The 17819-nt window shown below is 47.0% G+C and overlaps 1 protein-coding gene across 4 annotated transcripts in view; it reads left to right on the top strand.

Moving 5' to 3' along the window:
- Positions 1–212: 212 nt before the first annotated feature.
- Atf1 (activating transcription factor 1) overlaps positions 213–17819 on the top strand; it is a 38520-nt gene continuing 20913 nt past the window's right edge. Inside the window, exons 1-3 of one of the 4 annotated variants that reach the window (XM_060388616.1) lie at positions 213–457; positions 3564–3595; positions 4711–4809. In XM_060388616.1, the coding sequence (XP_060244599.1) occupies positions 3575–3595; positions 4711–4809 (120 nt within the window). In that variant the 5' untranslated portion in view covers positions 213–457; positions 3564–3574. The remainder of the gene's footprint in view (positions 458–3563; positions 3596–4710; positions 4810–17819) is intronic. The other 3 variants (XM_021658013.2, XM_060388617.1, XM_060388618.1) reach the window with 3 other exon arrangements.

Below are 17819 nucleotides of genomic sequence, written 5' to 3'. Positions count from 1 at the left end.
TGCTGAGCACGAAAAACCAAAACAAAACGCCGAAGGAGAGCCTTCACGCGGCCTTCGGTCTCGGCGACGCGGACGGAGCGAGCAGCGGGGCCCCGCGAGGGCAGCCCGCCGGCGCGCGCGCTCCGGGCGCCCGCCAAGATGGCGGCGGGCCACGTGACGCGCGGTGACGCAGCACGCCGGGCCGCGCGGGCCCCGCCCCGCCCTCACGCTCCCGCGCGCTCCGCGGCCCCCCGCCTCAGCCCCCGGCCTGGTGCAGATCATGCCGCCGCCGACGCGCGTCGCGGCGGGGAAACTGTAGCCGGGACCGGCGTCTCTCGCTCGCGGCCTCTCCCCGGCCCGCCCAGCCCGGGCGCCAGCCGCCGCGCTCCGCGGCCGGGACGTGGGCGGCGAGGTCGGCGCCGCCTGGGACGGGGGAGTGGAGGTTCCCGCCCCGGGCAGCGGCCAGGCGGCTCCGCAGGTGAGCGGGCGGCGGCGGCGGCCAGGCGGCGGGCCGGCCCGGGCGGGAGCGCGGCGCCCGCGGGGACGCAGTGGCGGCCACGCGCCGGCCGGGGGTCGCGCGCGGCCGGGTGGGGGAGGGGCCGCGGGCCCGCGCCGCGCTCGCTCGCTCGCGGCTTCCGGCCGAGCGCCCGGGCGTTGGGCTCCGCTCCCCGGGGCGCGCTTGCCGACGCCGCGAGCGCGCCCACGTGTCCTCGGGCTTGGCCTGGAGGACGGGGAAACCGAGGCCACCCGCGCGGTGGGGAGGGCGGGGTCACGGTGCTTTGCTCTGCTTCCGGGTGACTCGCGCCGGGCCGCCGAAGTTACGAAACTCGGTTCTCAGTAGCCGCCTTTTTTTTTTTTTTTTTTTTTTTTTCTTTTCTTTTTGAGACGGGGTTTGTTTGGTAGAGTTCCTGACGTAGACTTCCTAGACGTGGTCGCCGGGCCCGGGTTATGGCAGCGTTTGTACTTCTGCCCGAGACAGGGCCTCCCAAGCCTTGTCTAAAGAAAACGTTGTAGTCCAGGCTGGCTTGGAACACCGCAGGCTGTTCCGTGTCTGAGTTCGGCAGTGAGACTGCCTGGTTTTATTTACATGGCTGTGTGTGCGCCTGCATATGTCTGTGTGCACCAGCTGCCTGCAGGTGCCCGAGGAGGCCAGAGGGTGTCAGGTCTCCTGGATCCGGACTTAGAGGCTGTGGGCGGGTGCCAGCAACTGGCCTGCGGCCCTATGAAAGCTGTAAGACCTTTTAACCGCCGAGCAGTCTCTCCAGCGCAGTTAGCTTTTGGGGTGTTTGCTTGTTTGAGAAAGGCCTCAGACTCTATCCTCAACTGGCCTTAAACTCGGTAGCTCAGTTTGGCCTAGAACTCACAGCATTCCGGCCTTGAGCACTGGGCCCATTTCTTGAAGGGCCTCTTGACATCTGAGGCCATTTCAGCCTAGCTGTGATAGGGGACTTTGTAAAGCTGGCCTGCCCTGTGGTAAGACTTTGCATAGGATTTATGTTCACAAAACACATCTTATTGCCAGCAAAGATTGTGTTTAAGAAGCTGGTTGCTTCACCCCTCCCCCAACAGTTTTAGCGCCATTAGAATGTAGCTAAGCCAGAAAATGTTTGCTTAGTACACGTCATACTCAGTGCTTGAAAGCAAAACAGGAAACTCAGATGTCCCAAAGTTGGATGTGACAGCTCCTAAGTTCTCTGTGATAGTTTTGGCTGGCAGAACTGCGGCGGTCCTTATTTCCAGTAGGTGGTAGTCACCTCAGAAGAAACCTAAACCCCTTCCCTGAGATCGCTGTAAGGTCCTCTGCTTCAGGGGCCTGTGTCTACAGCTGGGCCGCTCAGAGGGTATTTCTTTAGCCTGTATTTCATCAGTTTTCATTAGATACATGGAAGCATGCATGTGGTTTTGTTTACGATTTTGAGTGGGAAGGTGTTGGCGCTGTGTAGGGAAGGGATGTGCTGATTGGCTTCCTAGGGCTTACATTCTGGTGGAGAAAAATGAGACTGTGGCAGGTGCCTTAGAAGAGGGAACATGTAACAGGGTGTACAGCTAGCTTCTAGACCAGCCTAAGGAGCGCACCATGCAGGTCTCCCGCGAGAGTCAATTGTAAAAATGAGCCTTCCAAGGGGGGGCAGTAGTGTCGGCAGGCCAGGAGCACTTGAGGATCTGAAGGAGATTCTGGGTCACTAGTAGTTGTCGGAAGGGGCCTGCCTTTCCCAAGCTTAGCACAGTGCAGTATCATTTTCAAGGAAGGAAAAACTGGGGCCCCTTCACTTACTCACCAGATGAGAAATCTGTACTTGGTCTTTACAGTTCTCCCAGGACAGTCTAATGGCCATCTCCGCCCTGCCCTTGTGAAGGCATATAGGTGATTTTGTGCTTTTTTCCAATGGCTAACAATAGCTTACATCTGGAGAGTAAAAATTAATTGTTGTCTGAGGCAGTCATGGTGGCCTTTCTGTATTCCCAGTACTCAGCATGCTAGAGGCCAGACTAAAGACAAAAAAAGGAAAAGGCTGGCTAGCGCGAATATGGAGGGATGTTCAACATCATTAATCAGCAGGAGAGGAAAACCAACCACAGTCTGATGAAGTGCTGGCAGGGCTGTGGTGAAACCAGCTTGAATTCTGATGTGCTGTGGGAAGGTGAACCTGCTCGGCTGGCATTAAAATCAGCGTTGCTGTAGTCCCTCAGCTGTACAGCAGAATGAAGGCCTGAGCTGGCAGCTCTCCTTGTCGCTATACATTCAGAGAGAATGTGGAGCAAGCTCTCTTTTCTTTGTTCTTTCAAGAGAGGGCTTGATGTGGCCCTGGTTGTCCTGGAATTCATTATATAAACCAGGCTAGCTTCAACCTCTTGAGACAGCGGTTCTCAGCCCGGGGCTTCCATGTCACATACTCTGCATTATCAGGTACTCACATTATGATTATAACAGCAAAGTCACAGTTACAAAGTAGCACCCAGTAGTTTTATGGTTGGGGTTACCACAACATGAGGAATGCATTAAAGGGTAGCAGCGTTAGGAAGAGTGAGAGCCGCTGTCTAAGCTCTACCCTCAACACCATGCCTGGCAAAGCATGTCTTGAAGAGATAATTGTTGTCCATGTTTGTAGCTTTGGGAGACTGAAACAACCTAAGTATTTGTCAGTACATGGAGGGGTAAGCAGCGTGGGTGTACATTCCAGGGGGTGTTACTCAGACTTACAACCCAGAAAATCCTGACAGGAGCCATGGTATGGCCGAATTGGGCTCCTGTGCCAAGTGAGGTGAGGCAGCCGCAGAGAGACTGACTCCTTCTGGGAAGTAGTAGTGACTAGTAGAAAAGCAGTCACCGGGGCCTGTGGAGGAAAAGGACAGTCACTAACGGGTGTGGTGTGCAGGTGGGAGTGTGCTCAACACAACTGTACATTCAAAAGTGGTAAGCCAGGCCTCAGGCGGCAGAGACAGTCAGATCTGTGTGTTCAAGGACAGCCTGGTTTACAGAGTGAGCTCCAGGCCAGCCAAGGGTAGATAGACCCTGTCTCAAAAAATACAAAATACGAAAGATAAAATACTAAGATGAAAAATGTCCTCTGCATTTTATACAGCTAACGTTTTCATGGACTGGAGAGATGGCTTGGTGAGTAGGAGCGCTGACTGCTCTTTCTTGAACCTGGGCTTAGTTCCCAGCACCTACAGGGTCTGTAACTTCAGTCCCAGGGAATCCAACACCCTCTTCTGGCCCCCTGGGGCACCAGGCAGACATGCACACATACATGCAAGCAAACACCCATGCTCGTAAAATGAGATTTTAAAACAGCTGTTTAGAAAGCAGCGACCACTAGGCCCTTAGCGTCAGTGACATGCAGCTGAAGTTTGGGCCTATGCACATGTACTTCTCAGATCTTCTTCTTCCCGTCTTCCTCCTTTATGTTTTTAAAGTAGGCTCTTCCTGTGTAGTCCTGGCCAGCCTGGGACTGCATATAAAGCTACACGTAGGTGCAAGGCTAGTCTGTCTCCCAGGGCGTTTTGCGTGTTGTTACGGCTAGAACCCAAGGCCCCGTGCACACTACATAAGCCTTCTCTACTACTAGTCTTGCATTAACCATAAACCCAGAATCTACCCAAATATTCACCAATCTTCTTGTTAGTGGGTCTTCGTCCATCTCACATAATTTAATCATCATCTATTCTCATTTTTCTCAGCCTGCATAGTCCTTGAGTTAATGTTCAGATCATTTGGTCATTTGAACGTGTGTGTGTGTGTGTGTGTGTATTTGTTAGTCTCACTGTGTAGCCCAGAACCACCTGCTTCTGCCTCCTGGGTACGGGAATTAAAGTTGAGCATCATCACGCCCTGCCCTTTATGTTTGTTAAGCTGTTAATAAATTACCTTTTTTGGATTTTAGAGACAGGGTCTCTCTGTGTAGCCCTGGCTGTCCTGGACTTGCTTTGTAGACCAGGATGGCCTTGGACTCACAGGGATCATCTGCCTGCCTTTGCCTCCCAAGTGCTGGGATTACAGGCATGTGCCACCGCTCAATAAATTATCTTTACAAAGCTATGACTCGTCCCTAGACTGGAGAAACAGGTCTTCTCCTGTTGTTAGGAGGCCCCTTTTATGTATGTATAAACATACTCTGGTGTTTGAGTACTGTAGCTGCTAGTTTTCTGTTGTAAAGGCAGCTGACTGGCCAGATTTCGTGTGACTGTTGTGGTTCTAGCCTTCTGAGCACCTGGCTTTTTTCCTTTCAGTTGATTATGGAAGATTCCCACAAGAGTAACACTTCAGAGACTGCATCTCAGCCTGGCTCGGCAGTACCGGGGGCTCGCATTTCTCAGATAGTCCATCAGGTAAGAGAAGAGGCAGCCAGAGCACTGAGTTGCTCCGTTGTGTTTACAGATTGACCTGTTGTCCTCAGTCACTGTGTAGACCAGGCTGGCCTCGAGCTCCCAGAGGTCTGCCTGCTTCTGCTTCTGTCTGTGTGCTAGGACTGAAGGTGTGCGCCACTGTGCCCAACCTGGACTGGAATTCTTGACCTACCTCTTGTATCCGAGTACCAGAGTACTAACATTGCAGTCCTGGAGTACCAGGCACGTGCCCAGCTTGAACCATCTTCATATCATGGAGTTCGTGCGGACACACTGGAATGTTTTTCCTGCTAAATGTAATCAGTAGAGAACTTAGCTTATCTGACAGGCATGCGTGCTCAGACTAAAACTGTCACCTTAGCAGTTATCAATATAAATCTTAATATATATTAAATTATGGGCCAACTTCTAGCTTTAGGGCATAGAAAGCTGAGTCTTCTCCTGCCTAAAACAAGAGTAAGTTCCATACTCTACAGGTCACAGACTTTGGGCACCCACAGAAGTGCCAGGTGGCCATGACTCACTTGTGGCACAGAGACAGGGTTCTCATACCAGGAGGAAAGAGTAAGTCAGCTACATTTTAAGACAAGGTCTCACATAGCCCAGGCTAGCCTCAAATTCACTGTATGGTGAAGGGTGGCCTTGAGCTCCTGATCGTTCTACTGTTGATTGAAGTACCAGCTGGGATTGCAGGTGCATGTCGCTATCAGCTGCATTTAAAGCCATTTATTCATCTATCTTTTGGGGTGTGGGTATGCACAAGCCACGACACCTACAACTTGGGATAGTTAGCGTACATGAACAGTAGCGGATTGCAGAAGAGGAAGTTGGGTATAATGTAGGAGTGTTAGAATAAAGGTAGCATGATTAGATGGTGTGAGGGCTTACTAGACTTGACAGGGTTGAAGAAAGAGTCGGCTAGTAGAGGTCACCCAAATGTAAAACAAAGAAAAGGGCAAAGGAGAAAAGCAGAGCAGAGCATCTGGGAACTCTGAGCAGTGTCTGTTTTCAGTAAGAGGTCACGGTGTAGGTGAGGCTACAGAGATGTGAGTTTAGTCAGGGATAAGATCCCGGGATCTGACCCTTTTACATGAGGGTCCTGCCCTTCTTAGGCTGGTGATGGTGCTGGCTTGTAAGTTCATGAAGGCCGTGACGTGCCTTAGAGAAAATACATGTGTCAGATAACAGAAATGGACTGTAATGCTATCTACTGCCAGTCAGTGGCAACGAATTCACTATTATATGTCAAACAAGGTACCCTGAATCTTAAAACCAGGCAGTATTGTAATCATGGATATGCGTGGAAGACCACACATTTCTCTGGGAGCACTGTGGTTCGTGTGTTGTGCTAACTGCATAACTACTGCAGACAAACACAACCTGGGTTTAGCAGCAAAGTCACTGAAAGCCTTGACAAGGACTTTGAGTGTAGAGATGAAAACTTAATTTGAACCAAGAAAGTGAGGGAAAAGGAGAAAATAACAGAGAAATTGTAGGATAAAGAAACAGCTCCCTCAAGTTCATTTGACTTTTAAAGATTGATTATGTGTATATGTGCATACCTTTGTGAATTCGTGCATGCTATCTACGTGTGGGTGCCTGTGAAGTCCGGGGGACAAAGGGCCTCCGGGAACTGTCATTACAGGTGGTTGTGAGCTGCCACATAGGTGCTAGAAGCTGAACTGAAATCTTCTGCAAGAGCAGTGAGCTCTTCCAATCTCTGAGCTGGCGCTCTAGCCCTGAGACCGTTGTTTTTTGATAGTACGTGTAAGTTATTTTGGGGTGGGGCAGAGCGCACCGCCACAGCACAGTTGTGGGGTCCGAGAGCAGGCTACAGGAGTTGCTTCTCTTTCTGTCCTGTGCGTCCTGGAGATTGAACTCCGGTCTTCAGACTTGGTAGTTGTGCTTTTTTACCTGTGGGCCACCTCATGTCCTTAAGTTTTGCTCACAAGAGGAGCTAGGAATGGCTTTTCCTGAGGTGGTCACAGGTCGTAGAGTCATTCGTTCATTCTTGCCTACCCTGTGCTCTCCCTCTGCTTCCCTTTTCCTGGTGATTGAACGCAGGGCCCAGGTTACTGGGCAGGCGATCTTCCACTGAGGTGCATCGTTAGGCCTGAAGTTCTGTTTTCAGTACTTGCTTACTTGTTTTTAGTTTGACAGAGGCCATCACTGTGTTGCCTCAAACTGGTGATACTTTTTTCTCAGCCCTCAAGTACTGAGATAACTGATAGGAGTGTGTGTGTGTCTGTATGTGTGTCTGTGTGTGTGTGTGTGCGCGCGCACGCACACAGGTGGCTGTGGAGGCTGGGAGTGGGCCCTGGATTTCTAGGTCTGGGTTACAGGCTGTGAGCCCCACATCCTCCGGCCATCATGTTTTCTGTGCATGGGGCACTCTATCCTTTAGGGCTGTAAAGCAGAGCACACCTTTCATTCTTCCTTAGTTGCAACTTGCTGGGTCTTTTTTGCTTCTGGAAGAGTGTTAGTTCCAGGACTGCATGCCAAGTTTGAGGCCAGCATCCGCTACATAAGACCTTGTCTCAAAAACAAACTAAATGCAAAAGGTGGGGTGAGATTTAGAATTGTTATTTTTTAAGGTTACATACAAATTTTTGTTTGTTTTCCAAGACAGGCTTTCTCTGTGTTGCCCTGGCTGGCCTGGACTCACTCTGTAGACCAGGCTGGCATCAAGCTCAGATCTGCCTGCCTCTTTCTCTCAAGTGCGGTAAGATATTTTTTTCATAGTTACTCTCTAATTTTCTTGATGAGCATGCACCTTGTGCAGGTAGCCTGTGCAGGCGTCTGCGGTTGGGAAGGGGGCATCAGAGCCCTGGCTGCTGGAGCTGCGGTTTTGTGAGCTGCCCAGCGTTGGTGGCAGGAACCTCTGCTGGAGCTGCAGACATTCTTGGTTTTGCTTTGAGGCAGCATATCAAGATCTGATTGCCTCTGCTGGGACCAAAGGCATGAGCCTGTCAGCAGGCCTGGACCAAGCAAATATTCCAAATATTCCCAACCCTGAGCTATCGCTCTAGCCCTCTTGTTTTTTTTGAGACAGGGTCTCTTCATAGCCTTGATTATCCTAAAACTCATATAGACTAGTCTATGCTCTAACTCAGAGTTGGAGCTTTTTTTTTTTTCCTTAAGGAGGAATTGGTATTTCTTATTCAGGGATACTTCATTTCTCTTTATTTTTAAAAGATTTATTTATTATTATTATTTTAAACATTTTATTATGTATACAATGTTCTGTTTGTATGTACATCTGCAGGGCAGAAGAGGTCACCAGATCTCACAGATGGTTGTGAGCCACCATGTGGTTGCTGGGGATTGAACCCAGGTCCTCTGGAAGAGCAGCCAGTACTCTTAACCTCTGAGCCATCTCCAGCCTCCTCATTTCTTTTTCATTATTAATTTTTCTTTGTGAGCTTTTAGTCAGGGTCTCACTGTGCTGCACCTTGGGATAACACAGTCTGGTCTCAGTCTCCTCCAGGTGCTGGGATTACAGGCATGCGCCATATTCCTGGCTGTGGCATCTTTTTACATGTGTGTCATCATACTGTGTTCTCACCTGTTGCACTGCCTCGTGCCCTCGTTTTGGCTGGTTCCAGCTTTCTTATCACTTGTAACCCTTACCTTCTTTATAACTTAACTTAAGATTGTTTCCTGCCCTCTCATTCCCCTCACACTGTCTCTTGGTCTGTCTTTTAGTATGTGTGTGTGTCTTTAGCCCCTGCATATGAAAGGAAACAGGTTTATTTTTCTGAGTCTTATACTTTCCTTAATGTGATTTTTAGTTTCATTCATTAGAAAGGTCATGACTTCATTTTCTTTTTTGGGGGGTGGGGAGTTAATAACAGGGTTTCTCTGTAACCCTGGCTGTGCTGGACTCACTTTATAGACCAGGCTGGCCTCGAACTCAGGAGGTCTGCTTAACTCACTTTCTTTATTTCTGAATAAAATTCATTTGTGTATATATTGGCACAATTTCTTTATTCATCTGCTAATGTCTGTCTAGGCTGGATCTCTGTGCTCCTTACTACGAACAGTGCAGCAGAAAACATGGCTGTGGTATGCTGACTGAGAGCCCTTCCAGTAGACAGCCAGGAATAGAATAGCTGGGTCATATGGTAGTTTTATTTTTAGTTTTTTGAGAAACCTGCATACTAGCTGTACCCGTTTTTATTTATATATATATATATATATATATCAGTTAAGTGTTGGATGCAGATCTTCTGTTGCCGTGAGGAATACCGTAGAAGTTGTGGTGACTTGCATTGACCTGCAGATTGCTTTTGGCAGTATGGCATTTACCCATAGTTAGTCCTGCTGACCCATGGTGGCAGAGGCTCCCTCCATCTTCTAATGGCTCATTTCTTTTACAGTGTACATTATAGCAACCTCTTAGCTCCTTAGTTAGATTTATTCCTAGGTCTTTTATCTGTCATTTGAAGCTACTGTGAAGGTGTTTATTTCTCTCTGTGTATTAGTCACTGGTATGTAGAACAGTTTTGTGTGTTTGTGTCTTAGCACTGCAGAAAGTGTTTGTCAGATCTAAGAGTTCTGGTGGAGTTAAGTCTTTAAGATTAGATAGGATTGGGCTGGTGAGGTAAGTGCTTTGCCCTTCAAGCCTGCTGCTTTGATTCGATGGAAAAGATAAGTTGTTTGACCTTGAGCCAGAAGAAGTCATCAGCTCCCCTGGAGCTGCTGTCACCACCACTGTGTCCTCCTCCTTTGTCCTTTGTCATTGCCTCCTTTAAGGATTTCATCTATTTGTATGTGTTGTGTCTGCATGAGAGTATGTGAGGTATATGATCCCCTGGGACTGGAGTTGGGTGTAGCTGGGGAACTAGTCCAGGTCCTGGAAGAGCAACAAGTGTCACAAACTGCCAAGTCAGCCAGCTCTCCAGCCCCTTCTTTGTCAATTTTAAAAGGTAATTCTGTTAAGCATAATAATCTTGGCTAGCCATTAATTATTTTTGAGGATGTGACATTATTTCATGGTTTTGTGGCATATAGTGTTTCTGCACAGAGACTAATGGAGGTCTTCTTTTTTGAGTCCATGTTTTAAAGAGTTTAATGTTTCTTTCTTCTTGGCTCTTGCTGTTTTAACTGTGTGCCATGGAAAAGCTTTTTCTGGTCTTACCTGTTTGTGGCTCTAACCCCCTTTTGTGTTTATATGCTCTTTGCCAGAATTTGATAAGTTTTCCATTATAATTTCATTGAATATATTTCAGTGCCTTGTTTGGTTTTGTTTTTTGTTTTTTTGAGTCAGAGTTTCTCTGTATAGCCTTGGGTTGACCTGGAACTTTCTCTGTGCAGACCAGGCTGGCTTCAAACTCAGAGATCTGCCTGCCTCTGCACCTTTAATTTTTACCTCAGTTCTTTTGTTTTCTCCAGACAGGGTTTCTCTGTGTAGCCCTGGCTGTCCTGGACTTGCTTTGTAGACTAGGCTGGCCTCGAACTCACAGTTTGCCTGCCTCTGTGTCTCACCTCAGTTCTTTATGCTCTGGAGCCTTGGTTCTTCTCTTCCCCTCCGCCTTGCTCCTCTCTTCTTTTGTTTTTGAGACAAGGTCTCGTGTTGACCAGGCTGATACTAAACTTGGCAGACTTCTTGTCCAGCACCTGTTTGCTGGATTACGGCATACACCTCCATATTTGCCAGTGTGTTTTGTTTTATTCTGTTGTGTTATGTGCTTATGGGTGCACATGGATAGATGTCTGTGGGCAGAGGCGAGCAGCAGCTCTCTCAGTTGCCCTCTTCATTTGAGACAGGGTTTCTAATTAAATCTGGAACTCTTTATTACTGTATATTGGCTGGCTGTAGGCCCCAGGGAGCCTACTCTCTCCACTCCTCCATTAGTGGGATTGCAGGCACTTGCCAGCACGCCCACCTTTTTATGGGTGCTACAGTCAGACTCTAGGGCCCCAGCAAGAACAGTGCTGATCTTTAATTCTAAGCCATCTCTCCAGTTCCTGCTTCAAGTTTCAAAGTCTCAGTTTCTTTGTTAAAATTTTCATTCATTTTGCTGGCTTGGTATTCAGTTCCTGCATTGATTTCTTCATCTCCTTTTTTGTATCCTCTTTGAAGCCATCATTTTAACAATTTTAGTACCGTTAAATTTGGTAATTGGGGAGATAAGTCTTTTGTAGACATTACATTTCCATGTTTTTCGTGTGATTTGCTCATCTGCTTAGTGATATATATCTCCAGCTTTATTTGGGGTTTTTTGTTTGTGTTTGTTTGAGACAGGGTTTTTCCATGTAGCCCTGGCTGTCCTAGAACTAGTTTTGTAGACCAGGCTGGCCTCAAACTCAAGATATCTGCCTGCCTCGGTCTCCTGAATGCTGGGACTAAAGACACACACAACCACCACCCAGCTCCAGTTTTGTTTGGGATCTTTTTTAAGATTTTTATTTACTTACGCATATATGTGTATGTGCATATGTTAGTAGTATGGGTGCCCTCAGAGGTCAGGGGATAGTGTCATGTCCCCTGGATTTGCAGTTACAGGGTTAGGAGATGCCTAAAGTGGGTGCTGGCAACCAAACTTGGGTTGTCTCTAATAATAGCTAATATTTTTAACCTTTGAACCATCTGCCTAGCTGTTCCCCACCCCCAACACAACTCAATTTGTTTCATAAATACCCTTTGGAGGGCTAAACCTTCAGTATCACCCAAAAAACAGACCACAGTAATGGCTGCACTCAACCACTAAAGAGAACCACCTTTAAGATGTACAGCAGCAGAAGCCAGAGAACAACAGCAACAAAAGAGGTAAAGAATAGCCCAGTGAGTGCCAGCCACCAAACCTGATGACCTGGCAACCCACATGGCAGAAGGAAAGAGACCAGCTCCTGAAAGTTGTCCTCTGACCTACACACATTCACCAAAGCACATGCAAATAAGATATAATGTAAGAGATAACAAAAGCCTGATGTACGGTGCACTGTAAAGCTAAAATTGTTAAAGAGAAAATAAGGAATGACGTAAGGAAGATAGGCAGGAAGGGAAAAGGAAGGAAACACAGACCATGTAGAGGAGTGGAAAGCAATAGTAAGTAGAAAAAAAAAAGAGTAAGAAACTGACAGTACAATAAGGAAGAATGTGGGACTGGAACGATGGCTCCGTCTAGCTGCCTTCAGAGGACTCAGGGTCAGTTCTGCCAGCTCCAGTGTAGTTCATAATTGTTCATAGTACTGAATTTGTAGAGGATCCAGTGCCTCTTCTAGCCTCTCTAGACACAGACTTTCATGCAGGCAAAACATTTATACATTTAAAATAAAATAACTTTTAAAGTTTTTTTTAAAAATGAAAAATGTATATAAACAAAATTAGATGAACAGAAAAATGTCAACGCACTTAAAAATAAAATGAAAATACCGCTATGGCTGGAGCAGTGACTCAGTGATTCAGAGCACTGGCTGTTCTTGCAGAGCATCTGAGTTTGGTTCCCAGCACCCACATTGTGGCTCAAACCCCCTGTAACTCCAGTCCCAAGGCATCTGACAGCCTCTTCTTACCTCTGAGAGCACCAAGCATGCATGCAGTGCACATACATGCATTCAGGCAAACATAATACACATAAAAAACAAAATAATTAAGAGTTTTAAAAGCACTCAGGAGGCAGAGGCTGGCCTGGTCTACAAAGCGAGTTTTAAGACCAGCCAGGACTATTATACCCTGTCTCAAAACTAAAAACAAATAAGTAAGTTTTTTAAAATTAAAAAGTTTGGTGTTGTAGCACCCACGTTTAATCTCTATTAGTTCAAAGCCAGCCTGGTGTACAAAGCAAGTTCCGGCCAGTCAAGCCACATAGTGAGACCCTGTCTCAAAACAGACAGACAAATGCTACCAGATATAATAAGGAAGGCGTGGGGTCAGAGCTGCTCTTTCCAGCTCTCTGTCTATCTGCAGTGCTGGTAGAGGAAGTGGGCGAGTGAGCGTGTCCTGTCCTCTGCACCAATTAGACCGTGCTGAGCTGGGTCATGGGGCTAGGTGTCCACAGAGCTGTGCTCACACTAAGATACCCTCTGCGTATCAGGGTCCTCCCCTGCTTAACCTTAGCTGGGTGGTCTGTGTGCAGGGTATGTTTTCCATGCTCAGGAGACTCTGATTCCTACACCTCTAGGGTAGCTAATGTCTAAGCGAGTGGTGTTTCTCCTGCACATTGGGGAGTGCAAGAAGCAACAGCTTTGTAATCCAGAGGATCAAATCCCAGGGAGCACTAGCCTGCCAGTGGGAGGACTCTCCTCGAGTTCAGTCTGCTCAGCTTTAGGATTCTCAGAGCCCTGGCGGTGAATCCCAGGGCAGTTAGGCAGCTCCAGAGTTGGGCTGCCTGCTGGTCTTTGTTTTGTGGCTGTAGCCTCAGTGTCTCTGACTTGTGAGTTTTCCTTGGTTTCAGGCCTCCAGAGTAGCTACTAAAACAATACCTTCTGCTCCCAGCCACTGTCTTCTTGAGACGTGGTGAGTAACAAAATAGACCCTTCCTCTCCAGGGCTGACTGGACACACTGGAGTAGTAGTAGTCGAGGTACTGGCTCCCCAAATCTTCCAACTGACTCAAGACTTAAGAACTGTCAGTTTAACCGGGCGCAGTGGCGTGTGCCCACATTTTGCTGAGGTGCCCTAATTTCTCTGGCTTGCTGCTGTCCTGTGCTCCTCATTTCTGATGGCTGCCAGTCTTCCTAAGAGCCCATCAGCTGTTTTGACTGTGTCACTTGGAGGCAGTGTAATCTAATCTGCTACCTCATTTATAAGTCTTATGGTTGTGATTGTGTCATAGAGTGTGTGTGTTATTAGACTGACAGATGACAATCGTCTAAGCTTTCCCAGCTTCATTTTGTGGCTGTTGAGAGTCAGTGGTCTGTCACTAAGTGAGCGTCTCTTCCCCCTTGGCTGCTTTTCCTGTGTTGACTCTGCATCGCTAGCTGAAACTCTGCCGCCTAGACTGACTTTGAATGTTGCCCAGGCTAGCTTTGAACTCCTGTCCCCTCACCTCAGCCTCCTGAGACCTTGGATTATCAGGATGTGCCACTAAAACCCTACTACCTCTGCTTTTTGTAATGTCTTTTCCTCATTGACTGTTTTGCAGCTTTTGTTGTTTCTTAAGTTTGGAGTTCTTTCACTTTATTTGTAGGTCAGTAGGCCTCTTGAGTGTGAGGTTTGGTGTCTGTCGTGATGGTGGTAGAGACAGCTCCATGCTGCTGTCCACGGCAGCCTGAGTTTCTTAGAGAGGCTTCCACTAAGGAAAGCTTGATTTTTGTCTTTATCAGAGAAAAAAAAATCTCGGGGATTAGCTGATACAATGCAGAGTTGTAAAAGATTTTAGGGGTTAACAGAATGGCTTAGCTAATAAAGCTACTTGCTGCCAAGCCTGACCTGTGTTAGTTTTAAAAACACAAAAACTTTTCAGTGGATTTTTTTAAAGCTCAGTAGTTAACGCATGAGAAATGAATAAGGCACCCTTGTGGGTGTGGTGCTCCTAAGGGGAAACAGTGCTCCTGCTCTTTACGGTAGTCACATAAATACCATTAGAGTGCCTTTTGGGTTACTAAGAAAGTAAAGACTATCACATGAGGACCCCGAGGGCCATCTGGCAGGATCACAGTAAGGCAGGAGTCTAGACAGGAAGTTGGGACGGCCCCACTGTAACAGAGGTCCCACCCAAATGTAGCTATAGGCAGGCTCATTGCTGTCTTAATATTCTTATTAAAATGCTTATCTGAGAGCTGGCCAGTGGTGCATACTTTTAATCCCAGCACAGGGAGGCAGAGGCAGGTGGATCTCTGTGAGTTCGACAGCCTGGTCTACACAGACCGGGGAAACTCTGAGAAAGAGCCGTCTTTAGTCAGCACCCTCACAACAAATAGGAACTATGTTGGCATCTTGTTGTCAGCCGGCGGGAGCTTTCAGGCAGGCGCCAGAGTTGCAGCCCCCTTCCCTCCCAGTGTCCCTATAATCCCTTCTCTCCTACTCCTAATGGTGTAACATTCCCCTTTCTATTTTCCCTCTTCCTATGCTCTTCATGGCTCTCAGCCTCTCAGGTTTTTCTGTTTGTCTTTTTGTTCTTTAGCTCTAAAAATTCTTCCTTGCCCTTTAATTCACCAATCCTTTATCATTTGTTGATAAGGCTAAATAATGGTTATTTGAATTTCAAATATATCTTTATTACAAATTTACACTTTTCTGACTTCTGAAGACATTCTCATTTTCTTGATATGTCCACCCTAACATACAGACCTCTCTCTCCCCCATCTTTCTTTGAGGGTTTGTTAGGGATTGAACCCAAGGAAACGTAAGTGCTAAGTGTGTGCTCCAGCACGGATGTGACCTTACTTGTCCCTGAGATAATACTTTCAACATATCTCTTCCTCCCCTTCCTCCCTCTAAGCCCTCCCATATACTTCTCCCTCACATTCATATGCTCTTCACTAATGGTTACTGCATGTGTGTACACACATTTATATTCCTAAGTAGGCCCTGTCCAGGCCTGAATGCTGTTCTTTTGCTTTTTGCATGTGGGTGTTTTCCCTGCATGTGCCTCTGTACCTGCTGCCCCCTTTGTCCAAGAAGGCACCACAACAGCTCTAATGTTGCTGTATGTGGTCAGGGCTGTTTGGCAGTGAACAATCAACTGGTGTGCTCTTCCCTGGGGATGGCCGCTTCTTTCCCAGCTTCCTCCAGTTGCCTATAGTTCTTCATAGGGCTGAAGCTTTGTAGGATTTTCTTCATCTATTTTGGCATGTCCGTTGGTGCTCTTCTTGTTCAGCTCACGTTTGGGCAATCTTGTTAGTGGGACTGCGTGTGTGAAGCTTCTGATATTACTAGGAGAAAATCTTACAGCAAACACCGGATCGTCTGCCTCTCAAAATCTTTCCACCCTGTCTTTCTCAAAATTCCCTGAGCCTTAGGTGTGGGAGTGTTTCGTAGATGTATTCATTGGGACTGGGATCCACAGCGCTGCATTTTGATGGGTCGCAGCTTTCTGTAGTGGTCTTCGCTTATTGTAAATTAAAGTTTCCTTGATAAGGAGTGAAGACTATGCTTAAATCTGTGGATATGAGGACAGATGTTTATAGATTATGTTTCGGGATTGTGCTGTTTGGTAAATTACTGCCTGTAGATTCTCCCCAGTAACCAAGACTCCACTAGCACCGAGTAGTTAGGTGGTTTGCAGTATCAGGCATGGTTTCCCTCTTGTGGAGTGGGTCTTAACTCAAATTAGAGAGCTGTTGGTTATCGCTAAGGTATGTGTGCCACTACTGCACCTTAATGCTTGTCCTGCCATGCTGGTTGTTGATGTTTTGGTCACAGCCTCCGTGGCTGGATGGGACTGCTTCTTTCCTCCTTTGGAAGCTTGTATGGTGCCTTCTGGTATGAAAGCTAGACTGTGGGGATGGGGCTTTCAGGACAGTTCCAGCTCCAGTTTAGAGCAGTGGAGGCAGGCACTGCTGCAGCTGCTTTTTTTCGGGGGGAGGGAGTGTTCAAGACAGGGTTTCTTTGTGTAGCCCTGGCTGTCCTGGGCTCACTCTGCAGGCCAGGCTGATTTCAAACTCAGAGATCTGCCTGTCTTTGTTTCCCGAGTGCTGGGATTACAGGCGTGGGCTCCCAGGCAGGGCCCACGGTGGTTTGTAAGTGCATGTTGTCTTCAGCCATAGGGACTGGCTGGAGGGTGGGCAACAGACAAGAACAATGGGCTTCATGTTTTGGGAGATTCTTGGATGGCTCTGGCCAGCAGTTCAGAAAAGGACATTCATTTCTTCATTTTGGTTGGTTAGTTTGTTTTGGTTTTTCAAGATGGTTTCTTTGTGTAGCCGTAGCTGTCCTGGAACTAGCTCTGGCCATCCGTGAACTCACAGAGCTCTACCTGCCTCCCAAGTGCTGGGATTAAAAGCGTGCATCATAAGTCTGGTATTGGGGTTTTGTTTGTTTGGTGGATTTTGGCTCTTGGGAGGGAACATTGTCAGCCCAGGTGAGAAAAGTTCATTAAAGTTACGTATGTATACTTACTCATAGAGTTACATGTGTTGTGGGTTGTTTTGTTTTTTCTTGGTAAATAGTATGATTCCTTATGGCTTTTCAGATAACCTTGCTGTTATTTTACCACCTCCTTCTATATTTGCCTTTTTCATTAAAAAAAAAAAAACAAAAACAAAAAAACACCACAGTAAATATGTTCTAGAAACAAAATGCCTTCCGAAAGGCAAATCATCCCATACTCTTGGAGACTAATGAAGGAAAAGCTCTTTATAGCATTGTCTGACTGTGGCGGATATGCAGAGGAGCTGGTTTTGAATAGATTTTATTTAGTACTAACTTAATTTTAGTGAAATGAGGACACACCAAGAGCAAGCTCTCAGCACAAAGGAGATTTATTTACCCCAGAAGGACAAAGAGCAGGGAATAACAGACAAAAGACAGGAGGGGGGGAGAACAAGGGGGAGGAAATAACATTTGTCCCACAGGGATGACTGGAGAGGAGACAGATGAAGCCCATAGGCAAATGGTAGTTTATGAAGGTAAAGGGAATCCCTGTGTTAGGATGAGGTGTTTGATTTTAAATAGATGGAATTGTAATTCTTCTGAAAGTGTATTCTGTTATTTTGTCTCCCCCCCCGCAGGGCCTTGAGCTTACTACTAGGCAAGCGCTCTACCACTAAGCTAAATCCCCAACCCTTGAAAGTGTATTTTGATGTACATATTGTAGAAGAAATCTCTTTTGTATTGTATTGTCAATAATAAATCTGATGGCCTATAGCTTAGGCAGGAAATAGGAGGCAGAGCATCCGGAAGGCAGAAAAATTTCTAGGATAGAGCCAGAAGCAGGATTCGGCCAGCAAGATGTAAAAGAGGTGGGATGCATGATACCTGAGCCCAAGTAACCAGAATGTAAATTAGTATAAATGGGGTTTTTTAAGTTACCGGCTAGTCGGAGAAGAGCCTAACTACATGCCTAGGTGTTTGTATAATATTTAATCAGTCTCGTGAGTTTTTAT

Source organism: Meriones unguiculatus, chromosome 8, assembly GCF_030254825.1.
Source record: "Meriones unguiculatus strain TT.TT164.6M chromosome 8, Bangor_MerUng_6.1, whole genome shotgun sequence".
NCBI lineage: Eukaryota > Metazoa > Chordata > Mammalia > Rodentia > Muridae > Meriones > Meriones unguiculatus.
This window is presented reverse-complemented; position numbering and strand designations above follow the sequence as displayed.